At 36.4% G+C, this 14520-nt stretch overlaps 1 protein-coding gene across 3 annotated transcripts in view; it reads left to right on the top strand.

Annotated features, from left to right (window-relative positions):
* Nucleotides 1–18: 18 nt before the first annotated feature.
* The window catches only part of CCDC18 (coiled-coil domain containing 18), a 136361-nt gene continuing 121859 nt past the window's right edge, over nucleotides 19–14520 (top strand). For 2 of the 3 annotated variants that reach the window (XM_032423527.1, XM_032423525.1), the window contains exons 1-7: nucleotides 19–229; nucleotides 946–1126; nucleotides 2300–2435; nucleotides 2927–3101; nucleotides 5758–5916; nucleotides 10365–10471; nucleotides 12087–12215. In XM_032423527.1, the coding sequence (XP_032279418.1) occupies nucleotides 2302–2435; nucleotides 2927–3101; nucleotides 5758–5916; nucleotides 10365–10471; nucleotides 12087–12215 (704 nt within the window). In that variant the 5' untranslated portion in view covers nucleotides 19–229; nucleotides 946–1126; nucleotides 2300–2301. Of the gene's footprint in view, nucleotides 230–328; nucleotides 405–945; nucleotides 1127–2299; nucleotides 2436–2926; nucleotides 3102–5757; nucleotides 5917–10364; nucleotides 10472–12086; nucleotides 12216–14520 lie in introns of all 3 variants that reach the window. The other variant, XM_032423517.1, reaches the window with a different exon arrangement.

The following is a 14520-nucleotide window of genomic DNA, read 5'->3' as shown; positions in this document are numbered from 1 at the left end:
ACGCGCTCGCAGACCACGATCCCCGACAGGCCCCACGCCTCTGCGTCGCCTCACGCAGAGCCTGCGCGGGGGAGGTGCGTCCCCAACGGCTCCCGCGGCGGTTCGAACTCGGTGCAGCCGGGGTTCACTCGTTCCCCGCGTGGAGTGTCTGATGCTTCCACGCCCCGAGCTCAGGAGCGGGTCCGAGGCTTCCGAACGCGGACGAGAGCGCGGCGTGCGCTCTTGTCAGGTGGGTCTGTCTCCCAACTACGACTTGGGTGGTGAGTGACTGCTCCTTGGAGGGTGAAAACAGGCCTACCTGGCGGAGTTTTGTTCCTTTCCTTCCCAGCACCCTCGGACGCGCTTCGCATCGTCTTCACCCTTGCTGCGGACGCTGCTCTGCAGACTTGTATTTTGAGAAATCGGTGAGGGAGACGTCATGTTTTCCTCCGCTTCTTTCAGATGAACGTGGGATCAATTCTGTTAAATTGAGAGTTCTTAATAACAGGACCATACAACATAAATCTATAACCTCCTTCCAAATTGAGGAATTTTTTTCGACTACAGCCCATCCTATTACCTACAAGGTTTATAAACAACACCGGTTTTTCGGTGTTGATGGGTGCGCGTGCGCGTAAAGCTACCAACGCGTAATTAGGAGCAGAAGGTGATCTGGTCAGGGCCTGTCGGTAGTAGCATGATGCACTTTTCCACGTATGTACAGGCAGTGAAGATAGACTTTTATAACCTACTGTAAGTTGAAGGGAAGAAAAGTTTTCATGGCTCAGGAGGAAAAAAAAATTAAAAGCAAATGTATTCATTAGTACGTAAGTGTTAGGGATTGTTACATTAAAATACACAGAAGATGTTGGACGTAAAACCTGATTTAGTTGAAACGTAATATCGAATGACATTTTAGAATTCACCCAAATTGTCTGTACCCTTTTTTCCTTCACCATGCTGTAGGAAGCTAGAAATGTTGAAAAAATAAAGCAGAATGGGGACCTGATCCATTGACTTTTGTATGGGAGAGTCTTCTCATTTAAGCAGAAGCAAATTTGTGCAAACGAAAGGGGAAAAAAGAAACATTTTCTCTGCGATTACATAGCGTCTCATTTAATTTCCTGCCACAGTTTCTTCCAATAAGGTGAGGGGTTTCTTTTTAATCTTCCTTCTTACATCTGAGAAATTTTGAGTGGGGAATAAATTTGCCTCTCTATTTGAGCTGGATGAGGGGAAGGAAGGGCAGTTCAGCAATCATCGTTTATTCACTGAACATACTGACCTTCTGTAAGTGGCCTTAATAGTCCTGAACATAATACATAAGATTCCTAACCTTTTGGAGCTTGAGATGTGGTCAGAATTCTAGAAGGGTGATGAAAGAGAGGTGCTACAATGACAAAGGTAAATGGGATCTGAAAGAGGAATGTAACTAAGATGCAAAAAGATCTACAGTAGTAGAGATTTTAAAGCCTTAGTTCTTAATATATTCTTAATATGTATATGTACATATTCTTAATATGTATTTTAATACATAATGATTATATGTGTTAATTATTAATAATAAAATGTGGCCCTTTATCACGATTTTTATGTGTAAAGTTATTTAGTAGAGAATTTCACAACTCTAGAGATACTCATCAGTTGAAGAAAGAAAAACTTTTCTTCATGTATTTCTGAGTTAACTTGCCAAAGGCCATTTTGATCTCTATGGTTGTGATGTGAAGGTGTGTGTTTTTAAATTTTATAACTATTGTGAATGAGAGGAGGAGATAACCTTTATTTGGTAATAAATCGCCATTAAGGAAATATGAGTGACTGTAATGATACCAATTTTATCAGATTTCCAGAGCTTGTAACTTGAGTATGTAAGTTCAAAAGCTCATCTTGAAATTGATTTATAAGTTAGAAGTTGCAGTGTGACATAATTAAAAGGTCTTTGGATCCTGATGACTTAGGTTCAGATCTTGTTTCCACCATTTACAGTTTTTTGACCTTGAGCAAATTATTTAATTTGCCTTATTCTTAGTTTGTTTTAACTTTAACATGGAATAACAATATTTAATGTGCACTATTGTTAGAAAGATTAAATGTGCTTAGAAAAGGGGGAACTATTGAACTTTCTATTTCCTTGGCTTTACACTGCAGAGAAATTCATTGTTACTGGGTTTTGGTTTTGTTTTGTCTTAAATTACCATGAAAGATTGCACAACATTTGAGATAAATAGAAAAATAATGAGTTAAATTCTATTAATGTGAGAGTATTTGACACCACAGATTCTTTCTGGCAAGGTACAAGAAATACACTTCTTTTTTTAAGAAATGGAATCTAGTTCATCAGACTACTGTAATAAAGATAATGAAGAAGAAAATTTGCTTGCAAATGTTGCTTCCTTAAGACATGAACTGAAGATAACGGAATGGAGTTTGCGGAGTTTAGGGGAAGAGCTATCCAGGTACGTAAGTAAAATCACGTATGGACTTCAGAATATGACTTTATGAACGTAAAATGTATGGATTTCATTATTATATATTGTGTTTCTAATAGAATAGAATATGAAATAATCTGTAATTTTTAATGTAATTCTTGGTTTAGGAAAGAAATGTTAGAGAAGTGTTATACATTAATGTTTATACATTAAGTAAACACCTTTGCTATATTAGGACTCAGTATAAAATATATGTTTGGGCTTAATCTTTTATTATTATGACTATTTTTTGAATCTTAAGTAATCCTACCATAGAGTCTCTTTCTAACTGATTATTAGTTTAAAACTCATTACAATTTATTAAGAAATTTAGTTGAAACATTGCCTTAAGTTCATAACTGAATGTGATTTCCAGCAGAACTTCAGGTGCTTTTCTTTCTGTTTTCTTATTTAATGTATAGAAATTTGGAGTGAATACTTAAATTAGGAACTAAAATGTATTTTTATTTTTTCTCTAGTGTTAGTCCAAGTGAAAATTCCGATTATGCCTCTAATCTGTCAAGATCTGAAAAACTCATTCTGGAAGATCTTTCTCAGCCTAACCAGCTTGGACTTTTGAATTACGTACCTTATAAAAAAGTTTGTAAAATGCCCACTGGCAGTACTGATTTTCAAAAAAAGCCAAGAGATAAGGTTATTGTTTTTAGACCTGTCTACTTAAAAGTAGCTTTAGTTTCAGACCTGTCTACTTAAAATACTTTTTCTTTGAGTTTTTTCTTTAAATGCCTGTTTATGTTTTCCGTAGTCTTTTACCATTGTGCTTAAGACTCTTGAATTTAAATATTACGGTTCTTGTTGTGTCCTCACAAGAAAGTAGTTGCTTTAGTGTATTACTCTATTTTTAAACTTCTATATTTATTACCTTTTTGCAATTAAATGTCTTGCTTTCCCCAAGTAAATTGTAACCCCTGTGATTTTGGGCACTATACGTAATAGGTAATCAGTTATTAAGTGGTTAAAATGTATTTAGTATATTTAGCCTGGATCAAGTGCTGTATGATGGCATGGCACTGTTCTTTTTTCATTATCCCTAAATTTTCTGGATGATCTTAGACATCTTTACTGGTCTGGAATTTTCTCCTTCTGTCTTTTTTATTCCGTCCTATTATCTACCTTGTTGTGTTTACCTTTCTTCCTTACTCAGCTCTTCAATCTCCCTTTCTGCTCTCTTCTTCCTATTCTCTATTACCTCACCACCAGCATGCATGCCTGCGTATGGTTGCATATGCACATCATAATCTTCTTTCATAAAAATGTGCTCTTCCCACTTCAGAAAGCTAACAATTGAGAGGTTTTCTTTTTGTAAGGAAGCTGCTTAACGTAGCTATGTGTGCCTGCAATTTAGAAAATAAATTCAAATTCCATGTCTACAAAGATTGTGTAATTCTGGGAAATTTGACCTGTATCCTAACTCAAATTGCTGATCATTTTTGTTACATATATGTTTTAATTGAAATCATTGTGTTTTACCCTAAACAAAATCAAAAGACTAATGACAAATTGGAGGGGAAAATATTGGTAATGCCTATTAAAGACAAAGAGCTAATATCTAATATGGGAAGAGCTTCTAGGAAGAAGATCAACAACCCAGTAGAAAAATGGACAAAAGACATGTGTGAAAGAGGAAATTAAAATGATCTTCAAACAAATAAAAAGGTGTTCAGTCTCATTCATAATAAGAGAAATTCACAATGAAACTATACTTAGGTACCAATTTGTACCTATCATACCTTTGACACTGTATTTTATTGGTGAAATTAGGAGGAGATGGGCATTCTCATACATTGCTGGTAGCAGTGCAAAATGATACAACCCCATATGGAGGGGCATTTGGTAATGTTTCCCCAAATCACAAACGTGTTTACCCTTGACATGGAAATCCCTCTTGTAGAAGAAAACATGACAGGTATGCCTGCATGAGTACAAAATGAGGCTTTGTTTGTCATAACAGGTTAGAAATACCTCAAGTGCCTATCAGTAGGGGATTGGTTGAATAAACATGCAGTGGAAACTGCAGCTGAGGTGGGGATATGAAAGAATAGGAGTTTCTAACTATATTGATTGTGGAGAGATTGGCAGGATATATTTAAGAAAAAAATGCAAGGTATAGAATGACATATAGAATGCTAGTTTTTGCATAAGTCACTGTGAGGGTGGGTAATTCATATTGCTTGCAAATGAAAGTGGAAACATTAGAAGACTGTGTTGAAGACCATAACTTAGCTTCCCTATATAGGCAGGTTCCCCCTTTTTTTTTTTTTTTTAGGATTTTATTTATTTATTTGAGAGAGAGAGAGAGAGCACAAGCAGGGGGAGTGGGAGACTCCTGGCTAAGCAGGGAGCCTGATACGGGGCTCGATCCCAGGACCCTGAGATCATGACCTGAGCCATAGGCAGACGATTAACCATCTGAGCCACCTGGGTGCTTCAATTCCCTATTTTTTGCTGTATGATTGGTGTTATATAAAAATTTATAAATAAGAAATTTAAAGGGTTGCTTGGGTGGCTCAGTTAAGCATATGACTTCTGTTCTGGTCATGATCTCGGTCCTGGGATGGAGCTTCATGAGCCTCACGTTGAGTTCTACTTCTCCCCCTCCCTCTTTCTCTGCCCCTCCCCCTGCTTGTGCTCACTCTCTCTCCCTCCCTCTCTCTCTCTCACTCAAATAAAATCTTAAAAGAAAACTTATAAAAATGGTTACCTACCTACTAAAAATGGGAATGGGGCTTCTGTGTGTATCTTATATAGTTTTGAGTTTTGAATTGCATATTACTTTTTCAAAAAAAAATCGTATCTTAACCTCAACCCTCAGGAAAATTAAAATAATTTATTATAAAATATATGTTCAAAAGTATAATAAAAATGTGTATAGTTTAAAGAATTTATTCATTATCCATTTTGTTGTTGATGGTCATTTGGATTCTTTCCATTTATTGTCTCTTATGGACAAATGTAGTAGGTATGAATATTTTTATATTTTCAGGTGTAAAAGTTTTAGATTTACACCCAGGAGTAATATTGTTGAGTGTTAGCATCTTCAACTTTACTGGATAATACCAAGAACTTTCCCGAAGTGTACCATTGTTTATTAAGCTGTACTTATTTATGTATACATCCACTAGCAGTGGAGGAGAGTGCTGATTGTCCCACACATCCTCACCAGCACTCACTAAATATCTTAACTCATTTTCTGAGCTACTTAGTCATTTTACTGACAGTTCATCATTTTCCATTACATATAGTGCTTAATGAAATAATCCAAAATAACGTGCTCTTTCTCATTTTTCAGATGTCTTTTTCATCTGCCCCCATGGACCAGGAGATCAGAAATCTTCGAGAGAAACTTAACAAACTCAGGCAACAGAATGCTTGTTTGGTCTCACAGAATCATTCTTTAATGACTAAGATGGAATCTGTCCACTTTGAATTAACACAGTCAAGAGCAAAAGTATGTTTCTTGAAGTGGTGCCTATGCCAATAAAAAGCAATTTGAATCATTTTAAGATTTATAATTGGAAATATATTCTGTGTATTGCCTTAATGTGTTATATATAATAATTTTTATTATGATAATATAGGATCAACATGTTATGGAATCAATTTAACATGAGTTTAAAATCTGCAAATGATTTAGGAGAAATTGTATACTGTGTGTGTTTACATAAGTCAAAGCTTCTTAAAATCTTAAGATTACAAATTTATGTGGTTTTATTTCTTTTTATAAAGAAAATATAGCTTATTTATCTTCCTTTTTAAACTAATACATTCTCATTGTTGAAAACTTTGAAAATAGAAAAGAAAGGGAGAAAGATCACCCAGTTTCCACCAACGAGAAACTACTTTATTGGTTTATTACATTGTTGAATCCAGACTGTTTGAATAGTTTTCTTTTTTCTTGTGTTTTTTACTTTTACATCGTCTCAGCATTTTCTGATACATTTACTCAGCTTTTCCAATGATCATTTTATCATAGCATTGTTTCCTTTATGTGATTATGCCATAATTTAATTAATAACTCTCCTCTTTAAGTGGCTATTTTTATTTTTATTTTTTTTAAGTAATCTCTACACCCAACATGGGACTCGAACTCATGACTCCAAGATGAAGAGTTGCATGCTCTACAAACTGAGCCAGCCAGGCACCCCTAATGGTTTCCTATTTTTTGCTGTATGATTGGAATTATACAAAAAATTAGAAACCAAAATGTCCAATAATAGAGGGATGGTAAAGTATGATATATCCATATAAGGGATTGCTACAGAGCTTTTTTTTTTTTGAGGTAAATATATCAGTTCTAAGATGCAAGGTTGTTTTATGAAACATTGTAAGGTTTAAATGATAATAATATGTGAAAAGTCACCTAGAATGATGTCTGCATATAGCACTAATATATTGAGTGGTAGAGGAACATTACAGAGCAACACACATAGGCAGTGATCCCAGTTTCGCTTTTTATTAAAAGAGCAAATGTGTCTGTATGTTTGTGTGTATGTATATAGATATATGTAACATATATAAGAACAGAAAGATTGTGCTCCACATTGTTGCTAATTTTGAGAGGGATTGGAATGTCTTGTGGTGAGGCTTTCACTGTTTACTTTTACAGATGTATTGTTTTAAGTAGTAGGATTATGGGAGATCTTTTTTTTCTTTTGTGTGTTTTATTTTAAAAAAAATTTTTTTAAAAGATTTTATTTGAGATAGAGTGAGAGAGAGAGTGAGCGAGAGAGAGTACGAGCAGGGAGGAGGGGCAGAGGGAGAGGGAGAAGCAGGCTCTCCACTGAGCAGGGAGTCATCTGCGGGGCTCTATCCCAGGATCGTGACCTGAGCCCAAGGCAGACGCTTGCCCGATTGAGCCACCTCTTCTGTATGTTTTAAACAAAACAAAGTGCTATTGGAGATAATTCCAGCCTAAGGAGAAAAAAATGCTCCAGTGAACAAGAAACTTTTTTGTATTTGGGATTATTTCTAGGATAGAATTTTAGAATGACCAAATCACAGGGAATTTTTTTTTCCCCAGAATTTACTGTACTCTGCATTCTCCTGAGGTTTTTTTTTTTAAAACATTTTATTTTTTTGAGGGAAAAATACTTTGTTTTTCTTGATTTCTCACAAGGTTTACCTTTTCAGTATATTTGTTTGCTGTGTAATTTGTTCACCTTTTTTGTTTATTGATTTAATTTTTCTACCAACTATAGATTTTTTCTTAAGTCATAGAAGCTTAATTATTTAAAGGCAAAGAGATGTTAAGAGAATTTTACTAATAACTACTGAACTAATTATAGCATTTTGTTCCTTTCTTTTAGTATATAGACACATCTGTGGTTATTTATTCTAGGCAGTAGGACAGTTATTTATATTTTACTTCCCATCTCAGCATTTTCTAGATTGCCTAACAAAATATTTTTAGGGAGATTCCCTTTTCTAGGGCAGGTCTCAGCTTTTGCTGTTGCATATATACCACTATTGGAAATCTTGTGCTGGAATTCCTCATTGTATCAACCAGTATATTCATAATTTATCTTTCGCAATGTTTGTAGTTACACTTTGGAGCCAGGCATTCAGCTCTTCCCGAGCTTATTGCTCTCCAGGCCTGCTGTCCAGCTGCTCTCCTGGGACTTGTCTTTGATATTCTGGGTTTGATCTACTGTTCCCTGGATCCTGTGTCTTCTTCTTTCTTGGTTTAGTCTTCCTTTAAGTGGAACATATTTTTCTAGTAACCCCCTTGCCTGTCTGAAATGTCCTAATTTCTCCCCTGACATTTCTCCCCCAAATTATTTTGCCTTAGAATTTCTGGGACATTGCTTTCTTGTTTTCCATCTTCTGCTGCTTCTCTGAAAAGTCCAATGCCATTGTGAATCAATTTCCTTAGTATGTAACTTTTTTCCATTTGTTTTGCCTTTTATGGTAGTTTTAAGGATCTTCCCTCTTTCCTTGGTGTTTCAAAATTTCAGAATGACATGTCTTTGAATAGACCTTTTATTCAGTGTAGTAGGTACATGAGGACCCTTTCAGGCTGGAATCTTGTGTTCTTTGGTCCTGGAAATTTTTCTTATGCAATCTCTTGGGTAATTTTCTTCCCTCTGTTTTCTTCTTTTTCTTCTTTTTTTTTTTTTTTTTAAGATTTTATTTATTTGACAGAGAGAGACACAGTGAGAGAGGGAACACAAGCAGGGAGAGTGGGAGAGGGAGAAGCAGGCTTCCCGCGGAGCAGGGAGCCCAATGTGGGTCTCCATCCCAGGACACCGGGATCATGACCTGAGCCAAAGGCAGACGCTTAACGACTGAGCCACCCAGGCGTGCCCCCCCTCTGTTTTCTTCTATTTTTCCTATTAGGTGAATATTAGATCACCTCGATTGGTCCTCTAACTCTTTTGACCTTTTAATCTATTAAGGTTTTTTTTTTTTTCCCCTCATGTTTTCTATCTCCTTGTCTTCCTGTGATACTTTTTAGGAGATTTCTTAACACTATCATCCACACCTCTGTTGAATCTTATTTTAGCTGTCATATTTTTTTCATTTTCCAGAGCTTTCCCATGTCCTCTGATTCTTTGCTTTGTATTAAATAATATCCTGATGCAGTGTCCTCGCTTAGCTTTCTGAAGATTTAATGATGTGTGTGTATGCGTGTGTGCATACTTGCCTTGCTTGCTGCCAGTTGCCTCTTTGTTTTGGCCTCTGACTTTTATGTTAGCAGGATTTTTTTGCAGATGTTAGTGTTTTAGCTATTTATATTTAAGAGAAAAGCACTTAGGGGTGCCTGGGTGGCTCAGTTGGTTAAGCGACTGCCTTCGGCTCAGGTCATGATCCTGGAGTCCCTGGATCGAGTCCCGCATTGGGCTCCCTGCTCAGCGCGGAGCCTGCTTCTCCCTCTGACCCTTCCCCCTCTCATGTGCTCTCTCTCTCTCTCTCTCATTCACTCTCTCTCAAATAAATAAATAAATCTTTAAAAAAATGTTTTTTTAAAAAAAGAGAAAGGCACTTAAATGCTGTTTAGAACCTCTGTGTACAAAGGTGAAGTTTGTTGTCCAGTAAGCTTCATATGTTGGTGATGCCTAGGGAGATGGCTCTTTTGTAGGGAGATACCTTGTCTCTTTCTTCCAGTATCAGTATGTGAAGTCTTTTTCTTTGGAGCTGTTGAGTTTCTCCAGCAAAGAATCCTTTGATTTCCCACCTGTGGGATAGCCCTAAATGAGATGAAATACTAGTGGGAAGTTGACTGTTTTATATTAATCAATTTGTTTATAACTACTTCATCCCTGCTTATCATAATACATAGTGTCCCAGAGTTCTAAACCTTTCCTGTTCAGTTTCTCCAGATAATAAATTTTCTATCTCTTCCTGATAGGCCATCATTTGACTGTTGGTGTTTTAGGAATGGGAAAAGGAGTATTGACTTACCAACAGAGATTTTGAGCTGTATTCCAGGCTTTCATTCCTGGACCTATGCTTTTCTGTATTTTCTAGGTTTTTTCTAATAAGCATGTATTCTAAAATAAGGTCTTCAATTGTAAAAAGATTCAATAGGTGTTTTTTTGTTTACATTTTTATGACTTGATCTTTTATATTTAATTTTCTGATTTATGTGAAATTTATCTTTTTGGATGTTGTCAGTAGAGATTCTTTTTTCACCCACAAAAAGCTAATCAGTTATCTTGGGATATGAAGTTGAGGGTAATGGCAAGAGCTTACACGCTGACACTGGCTTGTGATGATGACACGCCCATGTAAATGTTGATCAAAGGAATAGATAGGGCGAGCTTCACATTTGACCAGTGATTAAGGAGTTATATCGGACACCCTCATCAGACAGAAAAAGAAACAAAGGACCAATTAGATTAATTTATCTTCTGAAAGGAAGTGCTCTAAAAGTTTTTTTTTTTGGTTTTGTTTTAGGTTTCTATGCTTGAATCTGTTCAACAACAGGCAGCCAGTGTGCCAATCTTAGAAGAACAGATTATAAATTTGGAAGCAGAAGTTTCAGCCCAAGATAAAGTTTTGAGGTAAGAATACTTTTTATGGCTTTAAAATTTTTATTTCTTTTGCTTTTTGGTGTATCTAGTGAAATCTTGTTCCCTACCCCAGTAAATCTGTAGTGTCCTGTAGACTGTCTTAGAACTTAGGAGATCTGTTCCCCAAGCCATCATACCTCCTCTTGGCTCCAGGATGTGTGAAGTTTAAGGGGGCTAAAAAAGACTAAATCTTAGCTGAGGTGCTTAATTACATGCTTTTATTGAAAATGAACTAGTTCATTTCTTGCCCTACATAGTAGTACATGCTGGTGTTTCAGTGGGAGTTCAAGAAATAAAATAGAAGGAATCAGGCACTTTATAATTTATCCCCTTCTTCTGCTTTGAATAAAATGAGAAATATATGTATACTAAATAGCCCATTACTCCATTTTGATGATTCTCAAAGTGTAGTTCTGGGACCAGCAGTATTAGCATCTTCTAGGAACTTGTTAAAATTGTAGGTCTCAGGGGCACCTGGCTGGCATAGTCAGTTGAGCATCCGACTCTTGGTTTTGGTTCAAGGTCGTGATCTTGGTTGTGAGATTGAGCCCTGTGTTGGGCTCTGCGCTCAGTGGAGAATCTCTGCTTGAGATTCTCTCTCCTTCTCCCCCATCTCTCTCTCTCTTTCTAGAATAAATAAATAATAAATCTTTTTAAAAACTTGTAGATGTCAGGTTCTATCTCAGATTTACTGAATTACAAATTCTAAGAGGTCAGTAGTCTGTGTTTTAATAAGTCCTGCAGGTGATTCTCATGTACACTAAAGTCATTTTTCATGACCATCAGAATTTTGTAATTTTCTTTGTATTACATGTAATTTTAATTTTATTCCTAGGTATTTTATATTTTTGGTTGTTGTGAATTTGTTCATGTTCTGTTCATTGATGGTATATAGGAAGGCTGTTGCTTTTTATGTAATATAATTATTTTGTAATTAGACTATTTGTCATACTCTTTTATTCTAATAATTTTTCATTTTGATTCTCCTCGATTTTCCAGGCAGCTAATGATATTATCAGCAAAAAAAAAAAGAAAATATTGTCTTTTCAATATTTATACTTACTACTTTTTCATTTTTCTTTTTGTAACTGTTAGAGAAATCATTGGATATAGTGGTGATAATAGTCATCCTTAACTAGTTTCTGAACTTTATGGTTATGCTTCTAGTATCTGACCATGAAATAGGATATAAGCTGTTATTTCAGATATATGTATCATTTCATTCTTTATAAAGACTCTTAGTAGGCAAGGGATGAATTTTGTCTATTTCTTATTAAATATTGGTTTCTCTTACCTCAGTGATTTAAAGTGATAGAATTCCTAATGTTGAGCTATTCTTGCATACCTGGAATAATCTCTTTAATAGCCTTTAAAAATATCCTTTACTGGGGCACCTGGGTGTTGAGCGTCGGACTCTTGGTTTCTGCTCAGGTCATGATCTCATGGGTCGTGAGATGAACACCACCCCCTCCCCCTGTCGGGCTCTGCAGGGAGTCTGCTTGAAGGTTCTCTCCCTCTGCCCCTCCCCCCACTTGCCTGCACATGCACGCACACACTCTCAATAAATAAATCTTTAAAATATGTATATATATCCTTTATTTAATAGAGAGGCAGAAGATAAATTAGAGCAGAGCCAGAAAATGGTGATTGAAAAGGAACAGAGTTTGCAGAAATCCCAAGAGGAATGTATAAAGTTAAAGGTGGACTTACTTGAACAAAGTAAACAAGGAAAGAGGTATGTGTTTTCAAAGCAAATTGTTTTGGGGCGCCTGGGTGGCTCAGTTGGTTAAGCGACTGCCTTCAGCTCAGGTCATGATCCTGGAGTCCCGGGATCGAGTCCCACATCGGGCTCCCTGCTCAGCGGGGGGTCTGCTTCTCCCTCTAATCCTCCCCCTCTCATGCTATCTGTCTCCCATTCTCTCTCTCAGATAAATAAATAAAATCTTAAAAAAAAAAAAAAGTATTACAAAGCAAATTGTTTTTGTAGACGGAAAAAAAATATATTACCTATTTAAAATTATAGCTAATTTTTAAAGTGAAAAGAATTTCAGAAACCTAGTAGTAGGGTAATTTAATGTTCTTTTTGTCTATTAATTATTTTTAATTTTCTATTAAAAATTTCATGTTACTAGCATTCTGGATTGGGATTAGAAGCCTGATAATGATAATCAGTGTAATGATATTTACTTATTTCTGAAATTAAGTTGTATGACCTACATAAAATTCGTGAGGAAGTGTAGTTGGGTCTTCCTTTAGGAATACATGAGTAATGCAAAAGTATTTTTTTTTTTTAAGATTTTATTTATTTATTTGACAGAGAGCTAGAGAGCACAAGTAGACAGAGCAGCAGGCAGAGGGAGAGAGAGAAGCAGGCTCTCCGCTGAGCAGGGAGCCCAATGCGGGGCTTGATCCCAGGACCCTGGGATCATGACCTGAGCCGAAGGCAGATGCTTAACCGACTGAGCCACCCAGGCACCCCGCAAAAGTATTTATTTTATATAAAACATGTTTTAAGATAAAGTTTTGTAGGTAGCCTTGAATAAGGAACCATTAACTCTGAATGTCAATTAACCTTTAAACTAATAAAGATTTAAATTTTTTTAGTTTAATAATATTTTCTAATATCATAATATAATTATAGCAGCTTTTACACAGGGTAAAATGATAATCTGCATTTTGATCTTCAAAAAATTTTTTTTTTCTTGGGGCGCCTGGGTGGCTCAGTCAGTTAGGCATCTGACTCTTGGTTTTGGTTCAGGTCATGATCTCAGGGTCGTGAGATTGAGCCCCTCGTCTAGCTCCATGCTCAGCAGGGGGCCTGCTTGAGATTCTCTCTCTCCCTCTCCCCCATCCCCCACTCGCATGCTTGTGTGCTCACTCTCTCTCAAATAAAAAAAAAAAATAAAATCTTAAAAAAATTTTTTTTCTTTTTCAAGTTTTTATTTAAATTCTAGTTAGTTAACATACAGTTTAATACTAGCTTCAGGTGTAGAATTTAGTATTTAATCACTTACATACAGTAGCCAGTGCTCATCACAACAAGTGCCCTCCTAAATACCCATAACCCATCCCCTACCCACCTCCCCTCCATCAACCCTCAGTTTGTTCTCTGTAGTTAAGAGTCTGCTTTATGGTTTGCCTCCCCCTACCCCACCCACGTTCATCTGTTTTGTTTCTTAAATTCCACATATGAGTGAAATCATATGGTATTTGTCTTTTTGTGACTGACTTATTTCATCTGGAATAATACTCTCTAGCTCCATCCACATCTTTGCCAGTGGCAAGATTTCATTCTTTTTGATGACTGAATAATACTCCATTGTATGTACATACCACATCTTCTTTATCCATTTATCAGTTGATGGACAGTTGGGCTTTTTCCGTAATTTGACTATTTGACTGCTGTAAACATTGGGGTGCATGTATCTCTTCAAATCAGTATTTTTGTATCCTTTGGGTAAATACCTAATAGTGCAATTGCTGGATCATAAGATAGTTCTATTTTTAACTTTTTTTTTTTTTTTTTAAGTAGGCTCCATGCCTAGTGTGGAGCCCAGCACGGGACTTGAACTCACAACCCTGAGATCAAGACCTAAGGTGAGATCACGAGTCAGATGCTTAATTGACTGAGCCACCCAGAAACCTCTATTTTTAACTTTTTGAGGCACCTCCATACTGTTTTCCAGAGTGACTGAATCAGTTGGGCAAGGATATGAAGAAAGGGGTATCCTCTTACACTGTTGGTGGGAATGCAAAAAAATTTTTATTTTCAAAAAATGTATACTATGATAAAAGAAGGTTATGGAGAAAGTTTTTTTTAAGAAAGTATTTTTTGAAAAGTTGTCATAAATAGGTTAAATATTGGTTTGCATGTGCATTTAAACTTCTAAAAACCGCTCAAAATCCCTAAGTCATTTTTCATTAAAATGAGCTTGGAATGGGGCGCCTGGGTGGCTCAGTCATTAAACGTCTGCCTTCGGCTCAGGTCATGATCCCAGCGTCCTGGGATCGAGCCCCACATCGGGCTCCCTGCTCAGCGG

This window comes from Phoca vitulina, unplaced genomic scaffold (genome assembly GCF_004348235.1).
Source record: "Phoca vitulina isolate PV1807 unplaced genomic scaffold, GSC_HSeal_1.0 scaffold2, whole genome shotgun sequence".
In the NCBI taxonomy this organism is placed as follows: Eukaryota; Metazoa; Chordata; class Mammalia; order Carnivora; family Phocidae; genus Phoca; species Phoca vitulina.
Note: the sequence above shows the minus strand (reverse complement) of the source record. Positions and strands in the feature narration are given on the sequence as shown.